Source organism: Crocodylus porosus, unplaced genomic scaffold (assembly GCF_001723895.1).
Source record: "Crocodylus porosus isolate Cpor-Errol unplaced genomic scaffold, CroPor_comp1, whole genome shotgun sequence".
NCBI lineage: Eukaryota > Metazoa > Chordata > Crocodylia > Crocodylidae > Crocodylus > Crocodylus porosus.
In genome coordinates, this window is record NW_017728949.1 from 19,150,452 (window position 1) to 19,173,004 (window position 22,553).

The 22,553-nt window shown below is 39.7% G+C and overlaps 1 protein-coding gene across 6 annotated transcripts in view; it reads right to left on the reverse strand.

Moving 5' to 3' along the window:
• ADARB1 (adenosine deaminase, RNA specific B1) overlaps positions 1–22,553 on the reverse strand; it is a 184,300-nt gene that overhangs the window by 55,548 nt on the left and 106,199 nt on the right. For all 6 annotated transcript variants that reach the window (XM_019554073.1, XM_019554074.1, XM_019554070.1 and 3 more), the window contains 2 exons: positions 13,603–13,677; positions 4,765–5,696 (listed from right to left, as the gene is read on the reverse strand). In XM_019554073.1, the coding sequence (XP_019409618.1) occupies positions 4,765–5,696; positions 13,603–13,630 (960 nt within the window). In that variant the 5' untranslated portion in view covers positions 13,631–13,677. The remainder of the gene's footprint in view (positions 1–4,764; positions 5,697–13,602; positions 13,678–22,553) is intronic.

Below are 22,553 nucleotides of genomic sequence, written 5' to 3' on the forward strand. Positions count from 1 at the left end.
GTCACCAAAGGCAAGAGGTTCAGGCTTTTAATTTGATCATATGGCCTATATTATATAAATTGAAGGGTACATATAAAAGCAGATTCTTCTAGAACCCCACGTTTATTAGTTTATATTTATAAATTTATATAATATAGGTTTAATGGTCAAATTAAAAGCCTGAACCTCTTGCCTTTGGTGACCTTTTCTTATTTAAATGTATAATATTAAACATGTATTAATCTAAGTCTATGTTTTTACCCACTCCAGAAACAGAAGAGCAATTCATAGCCAGATTTGTCATGCTTGGATATAGTGTTCAAAACACAGAAGAGAGCCCGAGTTTCTGCAAAGTCCATAGAGAACAGTTCTGTAATACCTCAAGTATATATGATGGCACAGAACTCAGGGATAATTTATAAGAATGCATGAAGTGGACAGAGTAGTGGAACACAGAGGCAGTCTTGCCATGAAAAAGTGCATTGTAAAGAGGCTGTATTCTTATAGGGATTGGTGTATACTGTAGGTACAGTATCTCAAAATATGTGGTACAGAAAATACAAACACACCCCATGGAGAGAAGGAAATTCCAGTATTAAAGAATGATACATAGAGGATTTTTTTGAGAAAATATCTGGATAATCCCAGCATTCTAGAGGTAATCTAGTATATGCATATATCAGATCACTAAAAAGGCCCAGTGGATGAAGTAAAATGGGACTTTCAACAATAACTGTCTTCAGCCAGACACCAGTAATTTAGCCTCTTAAGAGAAGGGAAGGGGAAAGCATGTTACTAACAGGAATGCTTCACATACAAGTTAGTGATTTTTTTAAACATAATTGTTACTGAATGTTAATAAATACAAAGCTCCTTGATATGTTCACAAAACTAAAGTTAGACTTCACTCCAAAGCTTTAGGGGCCACCTGAGTCCCATTTGTTAATACCCATAGGATTTCCCATTACTAAATGTTTTGACACTACAAATATAGAACAGGAGTAAAGAGAATAACAGATTTAGAAGGAATAAAGTAATCATGTATGATTTTCTCTTTTTTCCCATTTCATTTCATTAAGCTATAGTAGTTTCCCTTGAACTTGGAAACAGGGATTGCTTATTTCAGCAGAGGCATGGGATTCCAATAGCCTCTTAGCATTTGTTGGAAAAAAAAGAATGATCTAAATGGCAAATATTAACCTTTGTTTTAAGAAAGGTTAATACTAATTAACCAAATTAACATGTTGAAAAATTATTTCTGTGCAACAAAAAAACTGGAATTTCTAATTTAGATAAAAAGGTGCTATACATATTTTAATGTTCAGTGTTAACAGAGTTCCCAGAAAGAACAGTACATTCTTTCAAGAGAAGTATACTTGCCAAATTCTGGCCAACGCAAATATAAATCTCGAGAGCCTCAGACACCACTGGTTACCTGAACCCTGCTCCCATTTATCTGCATCCAGCACCAAGAATGATAAACTTTATGTGGGAAGACACATACTGGGTTTACAGCAAACCAATCTGGCTTCTGATACAGTCTACACTACGGGAGCCACAAGTTTATGCTCTTCAGATTCAGTAACAGAAGCCACAGCTTCCCTGCATGGCTGCTCTGATCCCTAGCTGAGAAGAGGAATCCATCCAGGCCCATTAGTATGGTCCTACGGTGATCTCACATTCACCTTCCCTGTTCCCAAGCTTTATAATAGTATATGTAAAAGATCAGATGAATTAGGCAGAGTACATTTTATATAACTATTTAACAAAAATCTCTAAGGTGCCACCCAGCCCATTTCATAGTAGTATTTGAGTAATCTGTCAAAAGTGCATCTAAAACTTTTTAACATAGAAAATGCACACGTTTTTTCAAAAGCAGAAACATGGGTAAAATGCCTCACATACGTTGTTCTACTGGGGAGGGAGAGGGGAAGGACAGCATCATCTTTACATCTTCTCAGCCTGGAAACTTTCAATTACATTTTCTATACCTTAAAGGTTGATTACTGCTAGTGCTAAGGTACAGCAAAATATTTGTTAAGGTCTCTTCAAACATTTGTATTCAATTCTGATTCAACAAGATTAGCCTACATCCAAAACTGAAATAAGGAAAAAACTAAATATTCTTGGACCATTATTAGCATTTATTCCTTGTTATCTTCTGATACTACTGATTTTTATTTATACTGGTTACACATATTAAAAAGTATACAATTAAAAAAATATCAAATTGTAGAAAAACTTTCCTTGGTCCTTGATTTGTCTATTCCTCTGTTTCTCAATTTATTCTACGGGCAGACTATTCCAGCTTCTTCCTTTGTCTTCTTAGTAGAAAAGGAAGCCATGATGTACCAAGTGGGAGATCCAGGATTTAAGAAAGGGGGGTGTAGGAGTAGTAACCTGCACTGCAGGAGAGGCTGCATCCTGGCTCCCAGCCTCTACTCCCACATACCATGGGGCAGACTGGATGGCAGGAGCAGTAACAAGGGCCTTTCTTCCATCTCCCAAACACATAGGAACCTTCCTAGCCCCGTCTCTTTCTGTCTATGCACAGTGGCACATTCCCTCCCCTTTCCTCCTCCCCTGCTCTCTACCATTACAGTCCCCAGCTGACTGGGGGCAGGTAGAGGGAACTCCGGAGCTATTCTTGCTCTTTTCCAGCCAGGCTGAGCCAAAGACTGCAGCAATGCATGGGTTCCCTTCCCTAGCACCTGCTCCCAGGCTGGCAGGGAATACTGAGGAGACCAGGCAGAGAGAGACCCACCCATTGCTGCCCCTGTGCCTGGCTGAACTTGGCTTCACACAGACCCAGGTGGAGTGGGGCAGGAGTGGCTCTGAAGCACAATGCCCTGGGTCTGTCAGGGACACCGGCAGAGGCAGCAGGGGGTGGGAAAGTGAGGAGAGGGGAGGGAAGGAGCAGCTGAGCACAGACAGGAAGGAAAGGGGAAATTCTTACTTGTTCTGGGGACTTAAAAAAAAAAAGTCCCCAGGTGCTGCTCCCATGACATAAATGACTGAAAAGGACTGCGTCCACACCACTGCAACCCCCCTGGATCTACCCCTAGACATATTCAGGAAGTCTTTGTTTCAGAGCTACCTGCAATCTTACTATACAGTTTTTAAAGACTTAATTTACCTTTTCTAAAGGAAGGCAATTTGATATTTTCAAAACTGTTCTAGGGAATTACCCTGACAGGCAGGAGATTCCGTAGAAAAAACAGCAGAATTTTTAGTTTCCAGAACGGAACACTCTTCTACTGCTGCCTATAGCCGTTAGAGCACCCCCCAGCAGACATCTGCCTGTTGTGTTGGGGGTGGGGGGTGTGGCCTGCCTGGACCAGCCCTGGTCAGGGGGGTGGGGGCACTCCAGCAGCCTCCAAGGAGGTTCTCCTCCCCAGCCCCCACTCCCGAGCTCTGGGGCTTTCAGCAAGGGAAGGAAGAAAGGAGGGAGAGGAGCTGCTGGCCACTGAATGGCCAGAACTGAGGGGCACGGAGGCAGGAACGCAGTCCCTTCATCTCACAGGCCTCTCTAGCTACCCCGGCTGGGGTACTGGGGGGATCCAGGCTGGGCAAGGTGAAGGGACTCCATTCCCCACCCCCACACACCAGCTCTGGCCATTCAGCAGCTGGGAGCTCTGTACTGGCTGGTCCCAGCTGCTTTGAAGGGCCAGAGGTGGAGAGGGGGAGGGAACAGAGCCCCCTCATTTTGTGAGCCTGGCCCAGCCCCCCCACAATACCTGAGCTAGGGTACCTGGGGGGACCCGCAAAGTGAAGGGGCTCCATCCCCAACCCTGGCCATTCAAAGCAGCTGGGAGCTCATGCCCCTTTCCCCTCCCTCCCCCCTGACACTCCTGCCTCCTCCATGAGACATGTACCCTGGCAGGAACACACATTCCCTAAGGTGCTCTATTTTAGAATGCCTTAATGTTATACCCCATTTGACCAGGGTTAGTTTTGTGTGTGATCAGCTATTTTAAAAGTGTTCTGCAGCCATGCACATGTGTTAGTTACATCATGGCTACAGAGCACTTTCAGGGGCCTGACAGCATGAAAATTGTCACTTCTGTATGACCGATGTGTTTCCTTATTAAAAACTCAACAATATTTCTGTTTCCAGCTACTTAAAGTTCCTGGATTACTTTTGGTATGCTTGATTCTTAGGATATATCATTAGTAATTGGGTTAAAATATTTAGATTACATCTAAAATTTCATTTCAAGTGCTGTAGCAGAATATGGCATAATCCTTTTAGACTCAACATGTGCAAGTTTTTGTTGAAAGTTTGTCTTTAATTCAAATATTCAAAATAAGAGACTAGTGCATTAGCCTGGTTTCCCCTCACATGTTAATCTGTCCTTGACATTCACAATTCAGCACCTTTCATGTTGAAAATGTCAGTTTTCAGCTAAGAGTGATTTTTATCAGGTAATCAAATAACTTGGAGCAGCAAATCCTAACTTAAATTCACAATCCAGGCTCCACCCATAGTAAGAGAAAAAAACAATTTTCTGAACTTTCTTGAACACAACAACTGTATAATAAATCTCACTAAACTGGGATTTGTATTATATTCCATGACATGTAATTATAACTGGAAGAATGAACAACCTGTTATCTCCTCCCTGAGTATAATTAGTTCATACAATTGTCAGAAGTCATTAGTGAAGAAATTTGATGAAACAAACAATATTACCTTCACAAATATTCTTTCATATCTTTAAAAAATAGTATTTTATATATTCTTAATAATTATCTAAACATATTAAAAATGCACAGAAGTCTCACCTGTGGTAAATGTAACTGGAGCCCCTCACTGGGAATGGGCTGGCGAGAGGGTGTCTGGTCCAGCTGCATGTTAAATAAAGATGCAAGAGCTGACTGAGCAGCCCGAGCCTTTGCAAGCTTTTTATTCCTTCCTGATCCTTCAAACGTTTGCCCATCCACTGCCACTGCCATCACAAAGTTCTTAGCATGACTTTCTCCACTTTCTGAAAGAAACTCATACTTTAACCCTGGCCTGAGCTCATTCAAAATCATTACAGGGTTCTTTCCACTTGTGGATGGATATGGTGATGGTGTGGGAAGGGGTGACTGGATAAGATTACTAGCCACAGTGGATGCTGACAGACTGTAGTCACCACTGGAGCTAAAGGATCCATCTCCATTGGATCCTAAATAGAAGGAATTGTCAGACTGAACTGGAGTTTCAAATCCATTGAAAAGTGTATCTGGGAAGTCTGCTTGGTCAGATGTAAAGTCTGTGTTTACAGAGAGAGTTCTTCCCATTGCTAGATGTGCTTCAGAGGCATTTGGAAACTGAACAAAAGATCTTAGAGCCTTCTCAGCAGCATGAAGCTTTGCTTTCTTTTTTGTAGGGCCAGATCCCTCAAACATCTGTCCATTAACTTCAACTGCCATCACAAAAACAGGGGCATGAACTGGTCCTGTTTGGGAAAGAAGCTTGTACTGTAAACCAGGCTTAATTTCATTTAGTTGCATCAGTGCATTCTTTGGCAAAACAGGCCCTGGTGTTTTCTTCCTCTTCTTAGGGCGGAACTTGGAGTGGCCATTGTTGCCCTCCTCCAATGGACGTTTCCTGCTGCTGTTGCCACCACCATTGGAGAGCTGAGTTCCCTCCCCGGCACCTTGCATACTGCCATCTTTAGGTGTAACGTTGTCCATGTTGCGGTTTTCTTTAACGTCAATGCTGCTTGAACCTGTGGTGCCCAGAAAGAGTAACTTACAATGCCTTCGTTGCAGGATCTTGTAAATGTAAAATTTATAGATTCCTTTATCTATCTTTGTAAATGGTTAAGTGATGTGTGCTCACAAGTTTATGTCTTTGCAGGACAAACAAAAATCTACAATTTTAGTAATCCAAGAACTATCAGGTTCAATTCTGAGACACAAATGATTCACTTGACATTTCTATTACTATTGTGATGGAAAAAAATGCAAAATTTATACTATTCTTAAATTACACTTTTTATGAAAAATGTTTTAAATCCAGAAAGATAATTTAAAATCCTAAGAATATGTTGGATATTTATACTGCAAAATGCTTCTATTAATAAAACCCACAAAATGACCATGTGGGACCAGTACTAGTAAGACACAGCTTATAATTTAATTTAAGCACTTTTTATTTTAAACACACTAAAGACATTTATTTGTTTTAAATTGAGAAGTCAGTTGTATGATGTTTGAGTACTTTATGAAAAATTAACAATTTCCTTTTATAGGTCCATTGCTTTAAACGTGAATAAATATTTATGTATATGCTTTTCATCTGTTTAAAAGTTTGAATCCAGGTCTATACATACACTCCTCTTATACAGATATTCAGCTGCACTGCATTGCACCTCATTGAGGAAACGATTGATAAATTTTTCCAGTGTTGCTCACTTAAATTACTGATATCTGCTCATAAAGGGAACACTTACTGAGTAGCACATTAGCAAGATTAACATTTTAATCCTAAGAGATTCCAGCAAATAACTAGAGCACTTTCCCCAACCAGACTGACATTCCAATAGTGGGAAACAACTCCCATTGAAACCCAATATTTAGGAAAACATTTCCAAAATTATAAGCTTTGATGTAGCATGCTGTAATTAAGTTATATGAATTATTGTTATGCCATTGCTAACAGCTCATTATTTCATAGAGAGGAAACTATTATAAATGAAGAATATGAATTTAAATAAACTTATGTGCAATAAAGGGCAATTTTAGTAGGTAAAATTTCTCTTTCAAAAAATTCAAATACCTGGTACTAAAACATATCCTCATTGATACAAATAAATATAAATAATAAATTATTTTATCTTACTATGAAAAGTAATGCAAAATTAAAAGCAAAATAGATAATTTTTTTGGCACTTGGATAGATTTCAAACTTATTATTTTTCCCCAAAGTATGACTAGCATGCACACACCACTTCACCCAGTTTACAAAGCTGATGGAACGGTTACTAAATTTTCATTTATAACATCCTCCAGCAAAAGCTCGATAGGTTACTCCTTTTGGTGCTCAAAAAGAAAGAAGATCAAAAGAAAGAGCCAAAGTAGAAACATATATTTTGTTAACAAGTTGGAAAAAGACAGTAAAAATCTGCACAGTATTGGTAAATAAAAGTAAAATTAAATGATGAAACATTTGTATTTCTAAATTAAGAATTTTCTCATTAAAAATGAGCTTTCAAAATTCATTTTATTAAATAAAAACTGCAGTTCAATTGCAATTTTAATTGCCTTTGGTATATATAGGACCACAAAGGTGAACACAGAGTTTTCATTTATGATGCTCTGCATTTACTGTAGCATTGCAATGTTTAAGTAAAGACAATATTTAAGTAAAGTCAATAATTTAAACTCTGCTAATAGGAATTTCTTTCTTGAAGCTGTCTTGCTTTGAAACATATAGCCTCTCTAGTTCCACAGTTTTGGACCAAAGTGAAAAGATTAGGTAGGTAAAACCAAATCACCTCCATATGATCTCTTGCGTATGGGTTCAAAAACAATAGTGTGAAGCAGCAATAACAAAATAAGCAGTTTCCAAGGGAAGTGGTAAAAGAAAATGTGCATCTAACCTTCTCTAACACTAATTCAATCTAGAAACAGAATGTATATATTATTATTAACATTATACTCAAAGATGGTAAAAAAGGCTCAGCTTCCAATTGTTCTAAATGTATTTGCTAGTAAACTGAAGACTTCAGGTAGTTCTATAAATATTGTATTTTCTCTCATGCAATACACTTTGGAATATAATACATATCTTTTTTATTTTTGAAAGGAAGAACATTAAAAATATAAAAGATTTTTCCAGAGTTATGGCTGCACAGAGCAACGGCAGGGCCATTACGGTTCAGCTGACTCACAGTCTCCAGGGCTGTGAAATAGGAAGACAGACAAATGTGGTTAGGAGATAGCAAAACTGCCCTAAGAAAGGTTACCTTGGTTAGCAGAACATCAAGAACATTAAAAAGAAGAGAAGATCATTGACAACTCTGGAGTAAAGAACAATGAACCACTGAGTCAACTGACTCCATCAGCTACCTGAAGAGTAACGTAAAAATTGCTGCACTGTGGAGCAGGAATCAAAGCAAGGTGCTTCTACCCCAGTCAGAAACTTAATTTCCCTGATTAATATACACACCCCAATTTTGGGGAGCTGATTTTGGTGGGAAACGAAGCACATTCTATGCAAGAAAATATGGTAGAAATTCAGCTTTTTTTCAAAATCTCAGAATCTGATTCCGAAATCAGAACTTAAACATAATTTAAAGATACTGGGTTTCAGTGCACCATTAAGACTTGTTATACTGTTACCACAGTTTTCAACAAAATGGCAACTACAAGCATTCAAAAATATCGTTCTTAAAATATTATTAGCAAATCCAGAATAAGTGATTTCTGCTTCCAGCTGAGCTGTTAAAATATTGCACTGGTTTTTTATGGATTTGTTTTTAAAATCAGTTTTTGTTGAAAAAGCTAACCTCCATTTTCCTGAACTTTGACCTGCTGAGATCACATACCCTTCCACTCTGATTAACCACAAAATTAAAATGTTTTGGAGAAAGGAACATAAAAAATTAAGTTCTGAATTGGCATTCAGTTAGCTGATTTTCCACGCCTCTGAACAACTCATAGCCCCAGCTGAGGTCAAGGAGACCTAGTGTATATTCAGCATTTTTGCAAATCAGTCTAAATATAGATTAAAATGCTGGGCTGGCATCCACATTTTAAATTGTGACCCTGGCCATCCTGGGACCAGGACATTTCTCAGAAAATCTACTTCTTTTTTTAGAAACTAAAAACTATTCTAGTTTGCACAGGAGACTGCAGCTATTTTTAGAGTATCTAATTTGGCAAAATCAGGTCTGACAATCAACTATTAACACCTTCAGCATCAAAAGAAATAAATTTTGCTACTGCAAACTTTTTCAGAGTTTCCTAAGTTTGCGGACACAAACTTTATCAAGAGTATCCAAAAAATATTTACTCTGGTATATTAAATAGGCATTTGCTCCAAGTGTGCTTATTTATTTTTGTGAGATTCCTGATGATTAGATATGTAATTAAGATGTTTGGTCCAAAGTCAAAATGCTGACAGAGAATGTTATCTGTGTCCTGACTTCATGAGCTAAATTTCACTGAGTGTACTCTATATTCTTTTAATGGGGCACAGCTAGCAGAAATGATGTCATCTTAACTACTGAAGTTATCAAGTCGTGATTTGGGGAAGTTTTAGCAAAGGATTTTTCTCAGAATAGATATATGGATCAGTGATGAGACCACTGCCTACATGTTTGTGAATTTAGGGAAAGTAACTTGAACACAGAGAAAGGCAGCAGCAAGAGGATCTATCTGCCTGAATCAATTAGCATTCCTTTGTTCAAAGTCTTTCTGTTCACCTTTGTCCACAGAGTGATGATTTTGTGGAGGACTATTTTTTATTATTCTGATGCTATTGCAGGGTTATCTGATTTGATAGCAAGATAATTGATGGACTTGTTTATATATGATATTTTAAGAGATTGCCAAGGATACTCAAAGCACTGGACTGAAACTCTTCTTGCAAAGCAGTAAAAATTTAAATTAAATTGTAATTCTCTCTAGCGTTCACACTCTTATTTCCCATTCATGCTCACTTTATACTTTAGTGCATGAAAGAAAAAGTATATAGAAAAGGTACTATCACTACCATGAAATCACAAAAGGCATACTTTTCACCTTTTTCCATATTTTGGGCACAATATAATTATTGCCTCAAAAGTATATGGAATCAATATACTTTAAATTTTAGCCTCTACAATTAAGATATAGATTATATAACTGGAGGCTGTGATTTACCATAAATCCCTCTTCTGCACCCTTCAAAACTTCCACAGAAAACAGTTCCAGAAACAACATAAACGTTAATAGCCAACTTCTGGATACCTTGCACACTCTAGCTTCATGTAATTTAAGAGCGAAAAAAGGTGGGGGACTAGTTTTTGCAGAACCCGAGACAGAAAAATAACTTATTTTCTGTATTTAACATAACCGTTCAAATTTATAATCCCATGTGTGCATACAAATATACACATTAGAACAAATGTATCAAGACTGTTGTCCATGTTATTATCATATTCTTCTATGGTTACAATACCATGCAGGTTAAGTGACTGTACTTACCTACCCTCAGAAAGTCTTGCTTATATCACATCTCAAACTAGATTTGTGAATGACAATCTGCTTGCATGCACATATTAATGTCCCACACTTGCAATGAGCTCCTTGCAGGCAGACTCCTGGGCTTGTATAGAGTTCATTGCAAAAGTGAGGCCTATCATCCTAGAATAAAACATCTGTGTATATCACCTACGATACAATATTTTTATACAATAATATGTAAATCCTAACAAATTAAAAGAATGCCTTGTTTAATTTTTTTTAAGTATATGCTGATAGAAATGAAATATTATGAATAAAATTTACAAGGCATCAATGTAAAAGAAATTACCCAAACCCTACCAAGCAATTATTTCTATTGATATTTACTCAGATAAAACCTGCTTTTTTCTTTAAATCACAGGTGTATCTCTTATTTCATTTAGCTGACATTGCTGGGAATATCTTTAGAAAATTGTTGACCTTGTTTTCAATGTAATCTTGAAAAACAAACTACTCTTTAAATAAAAGATAAACCCAGGAGACATATGTCATAGCTTCCCTCTTCCAATGCAACAGTGAATGACAGGACACAGAAACATTCATATCTACTGAAACTGTTTTCTATCAAAAGTCATAAAATTAAATTATATGGGTTTTGCAGATCTTACATCACTGGAAAGGCAGAGGCAGCATTGCCATTCCTAACATGTGCTGCTTGAATGAGTTTGAGATGTGAAATGCATTAATTTAATTTACTAGTTGATTCAGATGACTTCTCTACTTAAAGTACATTTTTTACATATATAGAACTGGAAGCCAAATATACACCAACTGAAGTTAGTATTACAATTAAAGGCACACAACCTACCAGAATGCATATTAATCTAATGAATGGTTAACAGTCCAACTGATTTCAGAATAAAAATGCGCTGTGACTTCCACAAATTGAATTTTACCTTTCCTAAAGAAAATATCTCCTGTAATTTTTATATAGCATTATCTTCATCAGGGAGGGTTATGCTATATTATGTTAGGAATTCAGAGAAAGTAAGCAAATGTTCATGTTTGAATAATATTCAGCAATTTACAGTATGGCATAATATACAACAATAGCAACCCATATACAGCAATTAATTGTCATCCACAAAAAGTAAGGGAAGTTAAAAGTTTAAAACCTTATAAATAGGGTTCAATACTGAAATTGCGACGGGAGGGAGCTGCATGCATGAATGGCAGTCCAAGATGGCTGCCATCCCTGTCCCTTGCTGCTGATTTGCTGAGAGGGCTGCCTGTCATGGCCCCACTCCTCCACCAACTAGCAGTGAGAAGCAGGGCTGCATGATAGTCCTCATAACCAATCAGTGGCAAGGGGTGGGGCTGTATGATGAACAGTCCTCAGCCAATCAGCAGTGAGAGGCAGGACCACTGGGGCCACTCAGCCAATCAGTGGTATGTGCGTGGCGAGGGGCAGAAGCAGGGGGCACTGCAATCAGCCCATGAATATGGCGGCCAGCCTAGCAACTTCCCTGTGAAATCAGCTGGTGGCCTCCTCGAGTTAGGCAGACCACTACTTATAAATAATTTACTTTGATAATACTGTACCTGCAGTGTCTCTCTCCAAAATTAGAGCCTAATCTTGCAAGGAGCTGAGCACTTCCACAAAAATCCAGCAAAACTTTTTAGATGTGAAGAAACTCACTAAAGTTAAAGGTAACTTTAATTTAATTAAACTTTATCCTTGTTAAGCACATGCATAAGAATATCATTAAACTAGGAAAAGAGCAATCACCCACTGCAAGGCTAAATAAACAATGCAAACAATTAGTTACCTTAAATAGTTGGGATCCAGAGCACTGCAATTTGGTGTGCCTTGTCTCCCGCTTCTCCTCTTCTTATTTCTTTTCCCCCTTTATACTTTGGGATCTACCCAAAACACAGCTAGCAAAAGGGATTTTTGTGGGCCACTAGCAGCGCACGGAGAATTTCACAGTGAGCCTACCCCTCAACGCTGATTGGCCAAGGGGGCCTGATGGCCCCACTTTTCACTGCTGACTGGCTGGGAGGGCTGTCTGTTGTGTGGCTCCACCCCTCACTACTGATTGGCTGAGGGTAGTCCCCTTACCACTAATTGGTGGAAAGGGACAGGGTCACGCTAATGGGCTGCCATCTCAGCCAATGATTGACAGGGAGGGAGGATGGCCACCATCCTGGCTGATCCCCTTTACACCAGAGGTTGCCATTTATTTTTAAGGGTTTTTTTGTGGATTTCATGGAGAATGCCCAATTTCGCAGTTTCTGTGAAATCTGCGAAATCATGCATTAAGTAGGTCCCTACTTATATTTCCTGTTTCTTTTCCTTCTCCCTCTTGTTTCACAAACTTAAACTCTTTAGTCTTTCCCCAATTTTTTTCCCTTTTCTCTTCTGCCCAGATCCTTTCCATCTGTTTCCCCAAACCCTTTGCATGCCTAAGTCTCCCAAAAAATTTTTCTTCCTTCAGTTACTTGTTTCTGCACATTAATACCCCTATTAAATACATGGTAGCAGAGCAATCAAGATGTCTTGCTTCTGATGCTGATGTAAACCTAACTTCAGAATTGGACTGAAAGCCACCCCTCATTGACCCAGCTGTACATAGGGAACTGGTCCAGATCAGCTGGATATGAAAGCTGCTACATGACGCTTGCATGCCTTTACAATGCAAGCCTGATCCAGCACCTAGATTCAGGACAGGCCTTTGATTTTTGAATATACTGTTCCCAATACCAGCCATGAACTTAATTTCCATTCCGTCACATAATGACTAGTCTGCTCGAGCTGCACTCATAACCTACAAAGGGCTCTCAGCTTTAGGGGAGAACAAATCTCTATTTTTCCTGTAATTTGGAAGGAAGCTTGCTTGGTCTTGCATTAACTACATTAACCCAGACCTAGTCTGAGATCAGAATAGTCCTGTACCCCCATTACACTGTCAGTTCTTCAGCAGAGTGGAAAAATCTGCCAAGGGCTAGCTAGAGAGATTTGAGAGAACATGTACAGCTGTACATATAGAATAGTTTTCCTTTGAAGCAATATTTTACTACATGTGCATGCATTTTGCACCAATGTAACATATCACCCAATACTTCTATGTTAAAATACTGAATGCAATAAATTTGGCGATATGACTTCATTGCAAGTTCACAAAAGAAGGAATCAGGCAGAGATGCAGCAAGCTGCTCTGGAATAAAAATATCAGGTAGAGGATAATTGGATTTCTACATTTATAATATGAATTTGGAAGTTTTCCCAGCATGAAAAGTCTTCTTTAATGCTCATGTATATCAACTGAATCATACACACAAAGAAATTCTCTCCAATCTGTATTCATATAATTTCTGTATGGCTACCTGCATGCAATGAAAAAAATGTTTTCTGTAGAAATTATTTTATGGTTTATTACTATGTAAATATACACATCTTACTCATGTTTTCTTCATCATCGATATCCATTGTGAAATACTTTTGCTGGTTTCTTGGCTGGAGGAGACTGCTTCTGTCTGAAAGATAAAGAATGAGAATTTTAGGCTTATGTTAATAATGTGAGCTCATCAATTTGAAGATTTGAGAGGGTACAGAGGAGGGCCACTCACATAGTCAGGAGGCAGCAGGGCAGGCCCAGCGAGGAGAGGCTACAGGACCTGAACCTGTTCAGCCTCCACAAGAGAATACTGAGAGGGGATGTCTATAAACTTACTGGGGGGGGATCAGTGGGGAATGGGAGAGGCCCTGTTCCCCCAAGCACTACCCGGAGTAAGTAGGAATAACAGCCACAAGTTGATCAAGAGTAGGTTCACGCTAGACATCAGGAGGCACTACTTCACAGTCAGGGCAGCTAGGATCTGGAACCAACTTCCAAGGGAAGTGGTGCTCACTTCTACCTTGGGGGTCTTCAAAAGGAGGCCAGACAATCACCTTGCCAGGGTCATTTGATCCCAGCATTCTTTCCTTCCCCATGGCCAGGGGTCGGACTTGATGATCTGCTCAGGTCCCTTCCAACCCTATCAACTATGAAACTATAAGATATAGGACCAGGAATCGGAAGATGAACGTTATATCCCTGGCTCTTATTTCACTTATCTGACTGCTGAAGGAGTTAAAAGGTCATATATTTCAGCACAAAACTGGTTTAATAAAGAGATAGATACTCTTTCCCTGTCACACCAGAGGAGAAATGGCAGAGTAAGATAACATCAAGTCAGTGCTGTACGTAACATCAAATAAATTCAATCCACAAATATGGGAGAACATGGTCAATTACCTAAAAGTAACAACCCTGAAAGGATGAGGTATTAGATGAGTACTTATTGGCTTTAATGGGAGCAATGAGTTGTCCACACCTTTAAAAATGAGACATTTAGAATCTAAAGACTCCTTATCAGGTGAATCCAAGGCTGTGGGGAAACTAGGTTTACAATAATCTACAGTAAATATTTAAGTGAGACAAGCAGAACAGACACTGATTACTTTAGTGTCACAAGAATGTTTAACATGCTTTTGTTATAGTGGGCACAGTGTTATTCAACATTTCATTTTTCTTCATCATTATTAGCATCCTACATTAATTCAGCAAACTTAGCTAAGTTCCACCCATGAAAGGAAAAGCAAAAATGGAATAATTACAAAAGCCATTAAGGTAGGTATTGTCATGTCTGAGTTTTACCTGTTGGTTAGAGTGCCTTTGCCAGCAAAGCAAAAGACCATAATAACTTAGTAAGGATGCAGGCCATAAAGACCCCTCAGGCACTAGTAGCCTTTATTTCTTTGCTAAAAGAAGCATTGCAGTTGGAGTTTGTTAAAAGTTTGTTCTCCACACTTAAGAAGCTTGTTGTCTGCAACAATAAGTATTGCAGGTGTCAATCACAAGGTTGACCTTTTGAACTCACTGAAGGCAGTCAAATGAACAGGTATCTAGGTCAGATGAATATGTATCTAGGTCACTGTGTAAGAACGTAATTGGCGGTCAGTAAATATTCACAATTGGCATGAAGTGATTGGTCACTGCTGACTACAACTAAGAGCAGATTCCCGCCATTAAGCGGAGAACTCCGAGCACACCAAGCAGACAGTCAGCAGATTGGCCACCTGTAGACATCTCCCCGCCACCGACCTTCATTTTGGCGTATTCGTTTCTCACCAGTTCGTCTGTCCTTCTTGTCAAAGAGCTCTCGGAAGTTTACTGACCAAAAGTGCATTATAGTTTTTCCCTGTGCATGAGCTGTTAACCAGTTCTGGGACTACTGAGTCAGGCAGCCGCACCTAGCCTCCAGGTTAGAAAGCAAGGGCTCGGCTCAGGAACCCCATGAACCAACAGACCCCTTTAGACCGTTCTGTTTTATGCACTGTAACTGAACAAGTCAGCTATCCTGCCTACGCTGTGACCATCGGTAGCGTAAGTACAATAAATCTTTCATACAACCAGTATGCTTCAAGCCACCTAACTCTTACTCGCCGCTACTCCCCACCTGTCCGGTCATCTATCCCTTCTGCGCCAAGCCGGTTGTGCCGACCCAGGCTCGCAGGTCAAGGGTACACCAGTTACAAGGTGCAACAGGTATACAGCAACCAGAAGTTTGCTCTCATGATTTGTTCATACCTATCAAAAGATGAAGTGAATTTAGACTGCCACTTATACTGAATAGCCCTAATACCTCTAAGATGCAAGTATTGTGATAAAGAATTACATTGTGAATTTACGTTGCAATACCTTGCTGTAATCCAATTTTAAAAAGATAATGCTGTACAATAGCAGAATTCCAGTTGAAATTCCTACTTGATGTTTATCTTTCAACATATACTTCACTAAACAAGACGACTGTAAAGAGCAAACCTTTGTGCACAGTATATTTCTTGGAAACATCGGTAGACATAAGTTAACTGTGCAAAATACATTTATTAACCAAAATCACAGGGTATGGGAATCTTCTGACAGAGATGGGAAATGGAAATGAATGAATCACAGATGTTGTTCATTGTGCTTCTTGAAAAAGTGTGAAGCACTCCATTCAATACTCATACCATTTAAAAAAATATAAACAGGTCATTGAAGAGAAGGAGATGAGAATTAGGTGTCTACAAAAGAGAAGTGAGAAATGTATTATGAAAAGGACAAGAAACTGAGGACATTAGAAAGAAATGGAAGGGAGGAGGCTGGAAAAGGAGAGGAGATAGTATAGGCACAGTGATAAACAGGGAAGGGAGTTTTCCATGATAAAAAAAACCAAAGTTCTCCAATAAAATACCATAAAAATCTACCATTTCCTGTGGTGAGCCTCCCCACCCCCCACAACAATGATTGGCTGAGAGACCCCAGTGGTGGCTCCAGCCCTCACCACTGATTGACTAAGAGGGCTGCCCTTCACACGGCCGCACCCTTCACCACTGATTGCTGCAGAGGGGCAGGGCCAAATGATGGACATCCCTCTCGGCCAATCAGCAACCGAGGTGGGGAGGAATGCACCTTCTTGGCTGTTTCCCTGTGTGCTGGCAGCTTCTTTGAATGGCCTGTCACAGCAGCTATGAGAACCACTGGCTCCCACTGGGAAGCTAGCGTTTTATTTTCAATACAATTTTTTCTAGCAGTTCTAAAGATTTTCTGTAAAAATGCAAATTCCACATTTTTCCATGGCAAACAGATGTCTAGGATCCCTGTTTATGAAAACAAGTAAGTTAGAAGGTGGAAAAGAGGCTGGATGACTTGGATAGGAGGAACATATCACTATAATAGGAATAGAATTAAGTATTAGAAACAATGAAGAAAGTGCATTGGTTTGGGATAAGTTTACTGACTGGCTGGGGAATGTGGAGAAAGAAAAACAGATTGTAGTGCAATGAAGACAGATGAGATGGGAGACAAATCTCAGAAAAGAGACTGGAAGATCTGCAGAATGGGAGGATAGTAGGAGATGTTTCGGTGTGAGGAAAAAAGAATGAGATGAGTATGAGGAAAGAGAGAAAACAGTTGAAGTGGTTCTAGGGGATAAGAGACTGAGGTATGGAAGGAAGAGGTGATGTGTGGAAGAGGGAAGAATCACTAGGCAACTGTGGCATTGATGCCTACACAGTCAGATGGACTGCAGATTGGCTGAAGGGTTGTACTCAGAGGGTGGTGGTGGATGGATCATATTCGACCGGGGGGAAGTGGGCAGCGGAGTCCCCCAAGGCTTGGTCCTTGGGCCCATGCTGTTCAATTTCTTTATCAGCGGGGGTAAAAAGCAACCTGTTTAAATTTGCTGATGATACCAACATTTGGGGTGAGGTGAGCACGCTAGTAGGGAGGGAAAGACTACAGCAAGACCTGGACAGGTTGCAGGGATGAGCTAACAAAAACAGGATGCGTTTCACTACTGACAAATGCAGGGTGCTGCACTTGGGCAGTAGTAACCAGCAGCCCACTTATAAGATGAGAAACTCCCTTCTTGAGAGCACGGAGGCAGAAAGGGATCTTGGAGTCATTATTGACTCCAAGATGAAGATGGGCCGACAATGCGAGGTCACGGTTGGCAGGGCTAACCGGACCTTGTCATGCATCCGCAGGTGCATCTCAAGTAGGGCCAAGGAGGTGATCCTCCCCCTCTATGCAACACTGGTCAGGCCACAGCTGGAGTACTCTGTCCAGTTCTGTGCACCCCATTTCAGGAGGGATGTGGACAACATTGAGAGGGTCCAGAGGAGGGCCACCCGCATGATCCGGGGACAACACGGCAGACCCTACAATGAGAGACTGCGGGACCTGAATCTGTTCCGCCTTCACAAGAGAAGGCTGAGGGGGGACCTGTCTATAAACTCACTGGGGGGGGCCAGAAGGGTTTGGGAAAGACCTTGTTTCCCCTAGTGCCCCCTGGCATGACAAGGAATAACGGCCACAAGTTGTTGGAGAGTAGGTTTAGATTAGACGTCTGTAAAAACTACTTCAGTTAGGGCGGCTAGGATCTGGAACCAACTTCCAAGGGAAGTGGTGCTGGCTCCTATCCTGGGGGTCTTTAAGAAGAGGCTTGATGCCTACCTAGCTGGGATCCTTTGAGCCCAGTTTTTTTCCTCCTGCCCAGGCAGGGGGTCAGACTTGAAGATCTACAAGGTCACTTCCAACCCTACTTCTATGATTCTATGATTACAGGAATTTGTGAAAAGTAGAGAAATTGGACAGTGTAGGTATAATTTCAAATTGAAAACATACAGAAGTGCAAAAGAAAATAAAACATGACATTTAAGGGAGGATAGAAGCTAAACATGGTATCCAGAGTGTGCTGTATCACATGAGAAGAGCAAGACCAGATGGCACCATAGGAAAGATGAGGAATTAAAAGTAAGTGCTGGAACTCGTTTCATTTTAAATGGGGTCATAGTAATCTAGGGTATTCAAATACTTTATGGATAGCAGAAAGATCCTATGGTTTAATACTGATAGAGAGGGAATGTCTGGTCTCCAACCCATCCAGAGAGGAATTTTCCTGCAAATAATAAGACTCAAGGCATTCTCCCCAAGAGAAAATATGAGATTTAACCAAAAAGGATGATGAAAACTTTACTTGCTAAGAACTTTTTTCCAACTACTCAGTTGGTCTAATAAAAGATATCAAATCTACCAAAAAAACCTTGCCTGCCAAGGAAAACTCAACACATTTCACAGGGGAAACAGAGCTCCACATTGTAGTAGCAAAAAATGGTATATCAGGGGTGTCAAATCCACACCAAGGGGCTCCTCATGGGCCTGAGAAATACTCCAGATTCAGCCCAGGGCCTGAGGTCATAGTTGTGGCCACCACCATGACAGTGATGCAAGCAGCAGCAGGCCAGGCATGTACTTGCTGTGGTGGAGGGGTGCAAGCAGCAGCAGGCCAGGCAGTCTTGCACAGCCCTAACACTCCCCTACCACCAATGGCTATATTCACTCAGGCCCTTATGCAATGATTCTGTAGCAGGCCATGCTCACCACTAGCCACAGCCCAAAATTCTCTGGCCCACTGGTAGGCTAGTGGATCAGATGGAATAGCTCCACAGGCTGGATGTTTGTAGACACATGAACTTTATTTAAAAACAATGAATGACATAGAATCCACTGCACTCTTAGATTCTGGAAGCTTTCAGAGGTCCAAATAATTCTCTTGCGTGTGCAAAGACATTTTGGGACCTTTCCAATCCTTTAAAAATGAGGTTAGCTGTATAGATTCTGGCCAGATGAAGCACTCTTGAACATACCCTTTTCATTATCTCAAGGACAACCCACCAGCTTCTGTTGTACTGTCCTACAAAGGTCCACTGAATACATTGTCAGATACTCTTCTGGGCATCAAAAAAAGTTCATGCTACAGGTATATTCAAGCACACATTCTCAGAGGTTGGCTTTCAAACTCAGTTTTGACTTTCTCTACAGAATAAAACACAGCCATTTTATGCAGTTCAAACTAACAAACAAGAACAAGTTCCAGGAACCAAAATAAATGTCCTTGGGAAATTTCCTAAACTTGAACTCAAAACAAGTATTACCCGCTAACCACTGGAAAGAGATCAGCTTCATCTTGGATGAATCATAATCCTTGTCATTTCTGATAGCACCACAGGAAAGTAAAAGAAAAAAATAATTTGTTAGGATGTTTCAGATAAGGATTTTTATACTTCATCTAAAGTTTGATGAAAGCTGGCTAATTAAAACCATATTAGTAACCTACAAACAGAGTAAATGGTGTTTCACTGAAGTGCCACAACACATGTATATTACATATGCAAGACATAAGGCTTATGTTGTACCATTCTACAAAGGTGCACTGAACAAACGCACTGTCAGATACCAATTCTCTTGCCCTAATTGTGAAGAATAGACATCAATTAATTTCAGTGGCAATATCCATTCCGTAACAGTTTCACTGAATCTTTGCCAGCAGGATCTATTCTGAAGTACTCAATTAGGCCATGACTGCTGTAATTCCTTCTATTTCTCTATTTCAGTACTTCTCCGGGTGACTGTTCAGAGAAACAATCTAGAAACTATGTGGGTCAGCAAACTGCTAACCCACAGTAACAATTATGGATCCAATCACTGTTAGAAATAACGTATCAAGGAGAGCAAAGAATGACTGAGAAAATGTAGCCAACAGTGCTGACTCAACTCCTTTCCTCTTCTTTGAAACCTTAATCTACAAGAAACCTCCTCAAAATTATTTTATTCCAGGGATAGCTACTGAAAGCAGCATATCTGAGAGTGAATGAGTTCTGCAGTGGGGTACTTATTTTCAAATCTGCTCATAATAAGCTTTCTTAGTGAAATTTTTAGTGAAATAACACCACTTAAAGGTTATAAGTGCTGATGTGCACTTTGTGTCATTTATCATATTCAGCCATTGCCTACTAACCAAAATGGCTAAACTAATCTAAGCTAATTGAGAGTGACAGCAAATATGCAGTACCAATTATTTGGGTATTCAAGACTAATCACTAAGTATCTTAAGAAAAAAAGGTATAATGTCTGCTTCATTTGTAGGAATGAACAACTCTTCCAGAACAGCATATAGTGAAAAAAATGACTATAATTTCATTTTGTAGCAGATGCACTTTTTAAATTATAGTTGAAATCAGCCTTTTCATTAAAAAGCATAAATTCTTAAAAATTGAAATGGCAATTTGCAACTTTTCATTTTACTTCCTGCAATAAAGAGATTTTTACATATTACTTTATTTGAATGATGAAAGCTTCTGAACATTCCTCGTGTGCTGTGCTGTATACACAAAGTTGATGATCATGCGATGAGTATTCATGTTTTTCTTCCCTTGAACAAAATAGATGACTCTTCTGTTTCCACTAGCAGTAACAAGATCTTAATCTGGATGGACCCAGAGGTTGAAGTTCTTGTGCATCACCTCCACTTTCAGTGACCACTCATGCAAATTCCATGTAAGAATAAGAACCTTGGAGCAGAAGCAGACAAAGACTAATTAACTACAGGTAGCTTAAACTTGCTGCAGGATAGGAAACAGACATGCTGAAGTTACAAAGCAGCAGCTGACACATGCTGACCCTTCTTCCCCCTAACTTCAGTCCTCCAATTCAGTATATTTTGTTCATCTGTCCAGATCTAATCAGCTAGCAATTAGCAAGTGATAGTTACAAGAGAGAAACTGTGGATCCAAAAGCTATGGGACTCTTCAGCCTGGAAAAGCGCAGGCTCAGGGCTGATCTGATGGCCACCTGTGAGTTAATAAGAGGTGTTCACCAGGATCTGGGAGAACGTTTGTTCACCAGAGCGCCCCAAGGGATGACAAGGTCGAACGGTTATAAACTCCTGCAAGACTGTTTCAGGCTGGACATACGGAAGAACTTCTTTACTGTCTGGAATAGCCTGCCATCAGAGGTGTTTCAAGCACCTACTTTGAATGCCTTCAAGAGAAAGTTGGATGTTTATCTTGTTGGGATCCTACGACCCCTTCTGACTTCCAGCCCCCGGGGTCAGGGGGCTGGACTCGATGATCTTCTAAGGTCCCTTCCAGCCCTAATGTCTATGAAATCTATGAAAAGTGGCATTATGACTGCTTGGAGGTGATGAATTCTGACTATTATTGAGAGCAGTGCCTATGACAGAGGAGTCCTAATCCTTGCGAAATGTCAAAACTGCATTTGCTGACAGCCTAAATTTTTTGACCTTCCAGGCAAACAGAGGTTGATATTTTTACCTAGCCCGTTAAAGCACACTAAAAAACTGTATCCCTATGTTTATGTTTGATTTGATATCCTGACTGATGGTTTTAGGAAAGTTCTGCTCTTATGCTACAATGTTTTTAAAAATAAGTTAAAGGTGCCTAGAGCTCTCCATTGCAGCTTTCACCCATGTATTTATAAACCAAATAATTATACTAAGCTACCCAAAAATTTGATTTGGTTGAAAACACTAACCTTGAAATATACATACCTGTAATTTACATACAGTACCCATAGACTTAGTTAATCCTGAACTGATGCATTTTACCTTTCTTGAATCTACAAGTTTTAGCACAGAAACTCCGTAAAGAGCACTTCAGCACCTACTTACTATATAGGAAAATTTTTTATTTTTTTTTTTCCTTCTGTTTTTTTGCACCAGTCCTGGAAACACTGCAATACCAGGTCAATGCATGGAGTGGATGGAGCACGCTTGGATGGAGCTTTTTTTTTTTTTTTTATATTAAAAACATTTTATTAGAAAAAGCTGTCACTATGAAACACATTAAGAAAAACTACAAGTAAACAAAACACACCTGAGGTTTCACAAAGTTAATACAAACTCACTTTTACAAAATTTCCTAACATTCACAGAAGAAATAAAATCACTTGTGAATTCCTGAAAACCCATTTAGAAATCATTTAACTTGTTTCTTATATAATTGCAAGTTCCCTCACCCACTCTTG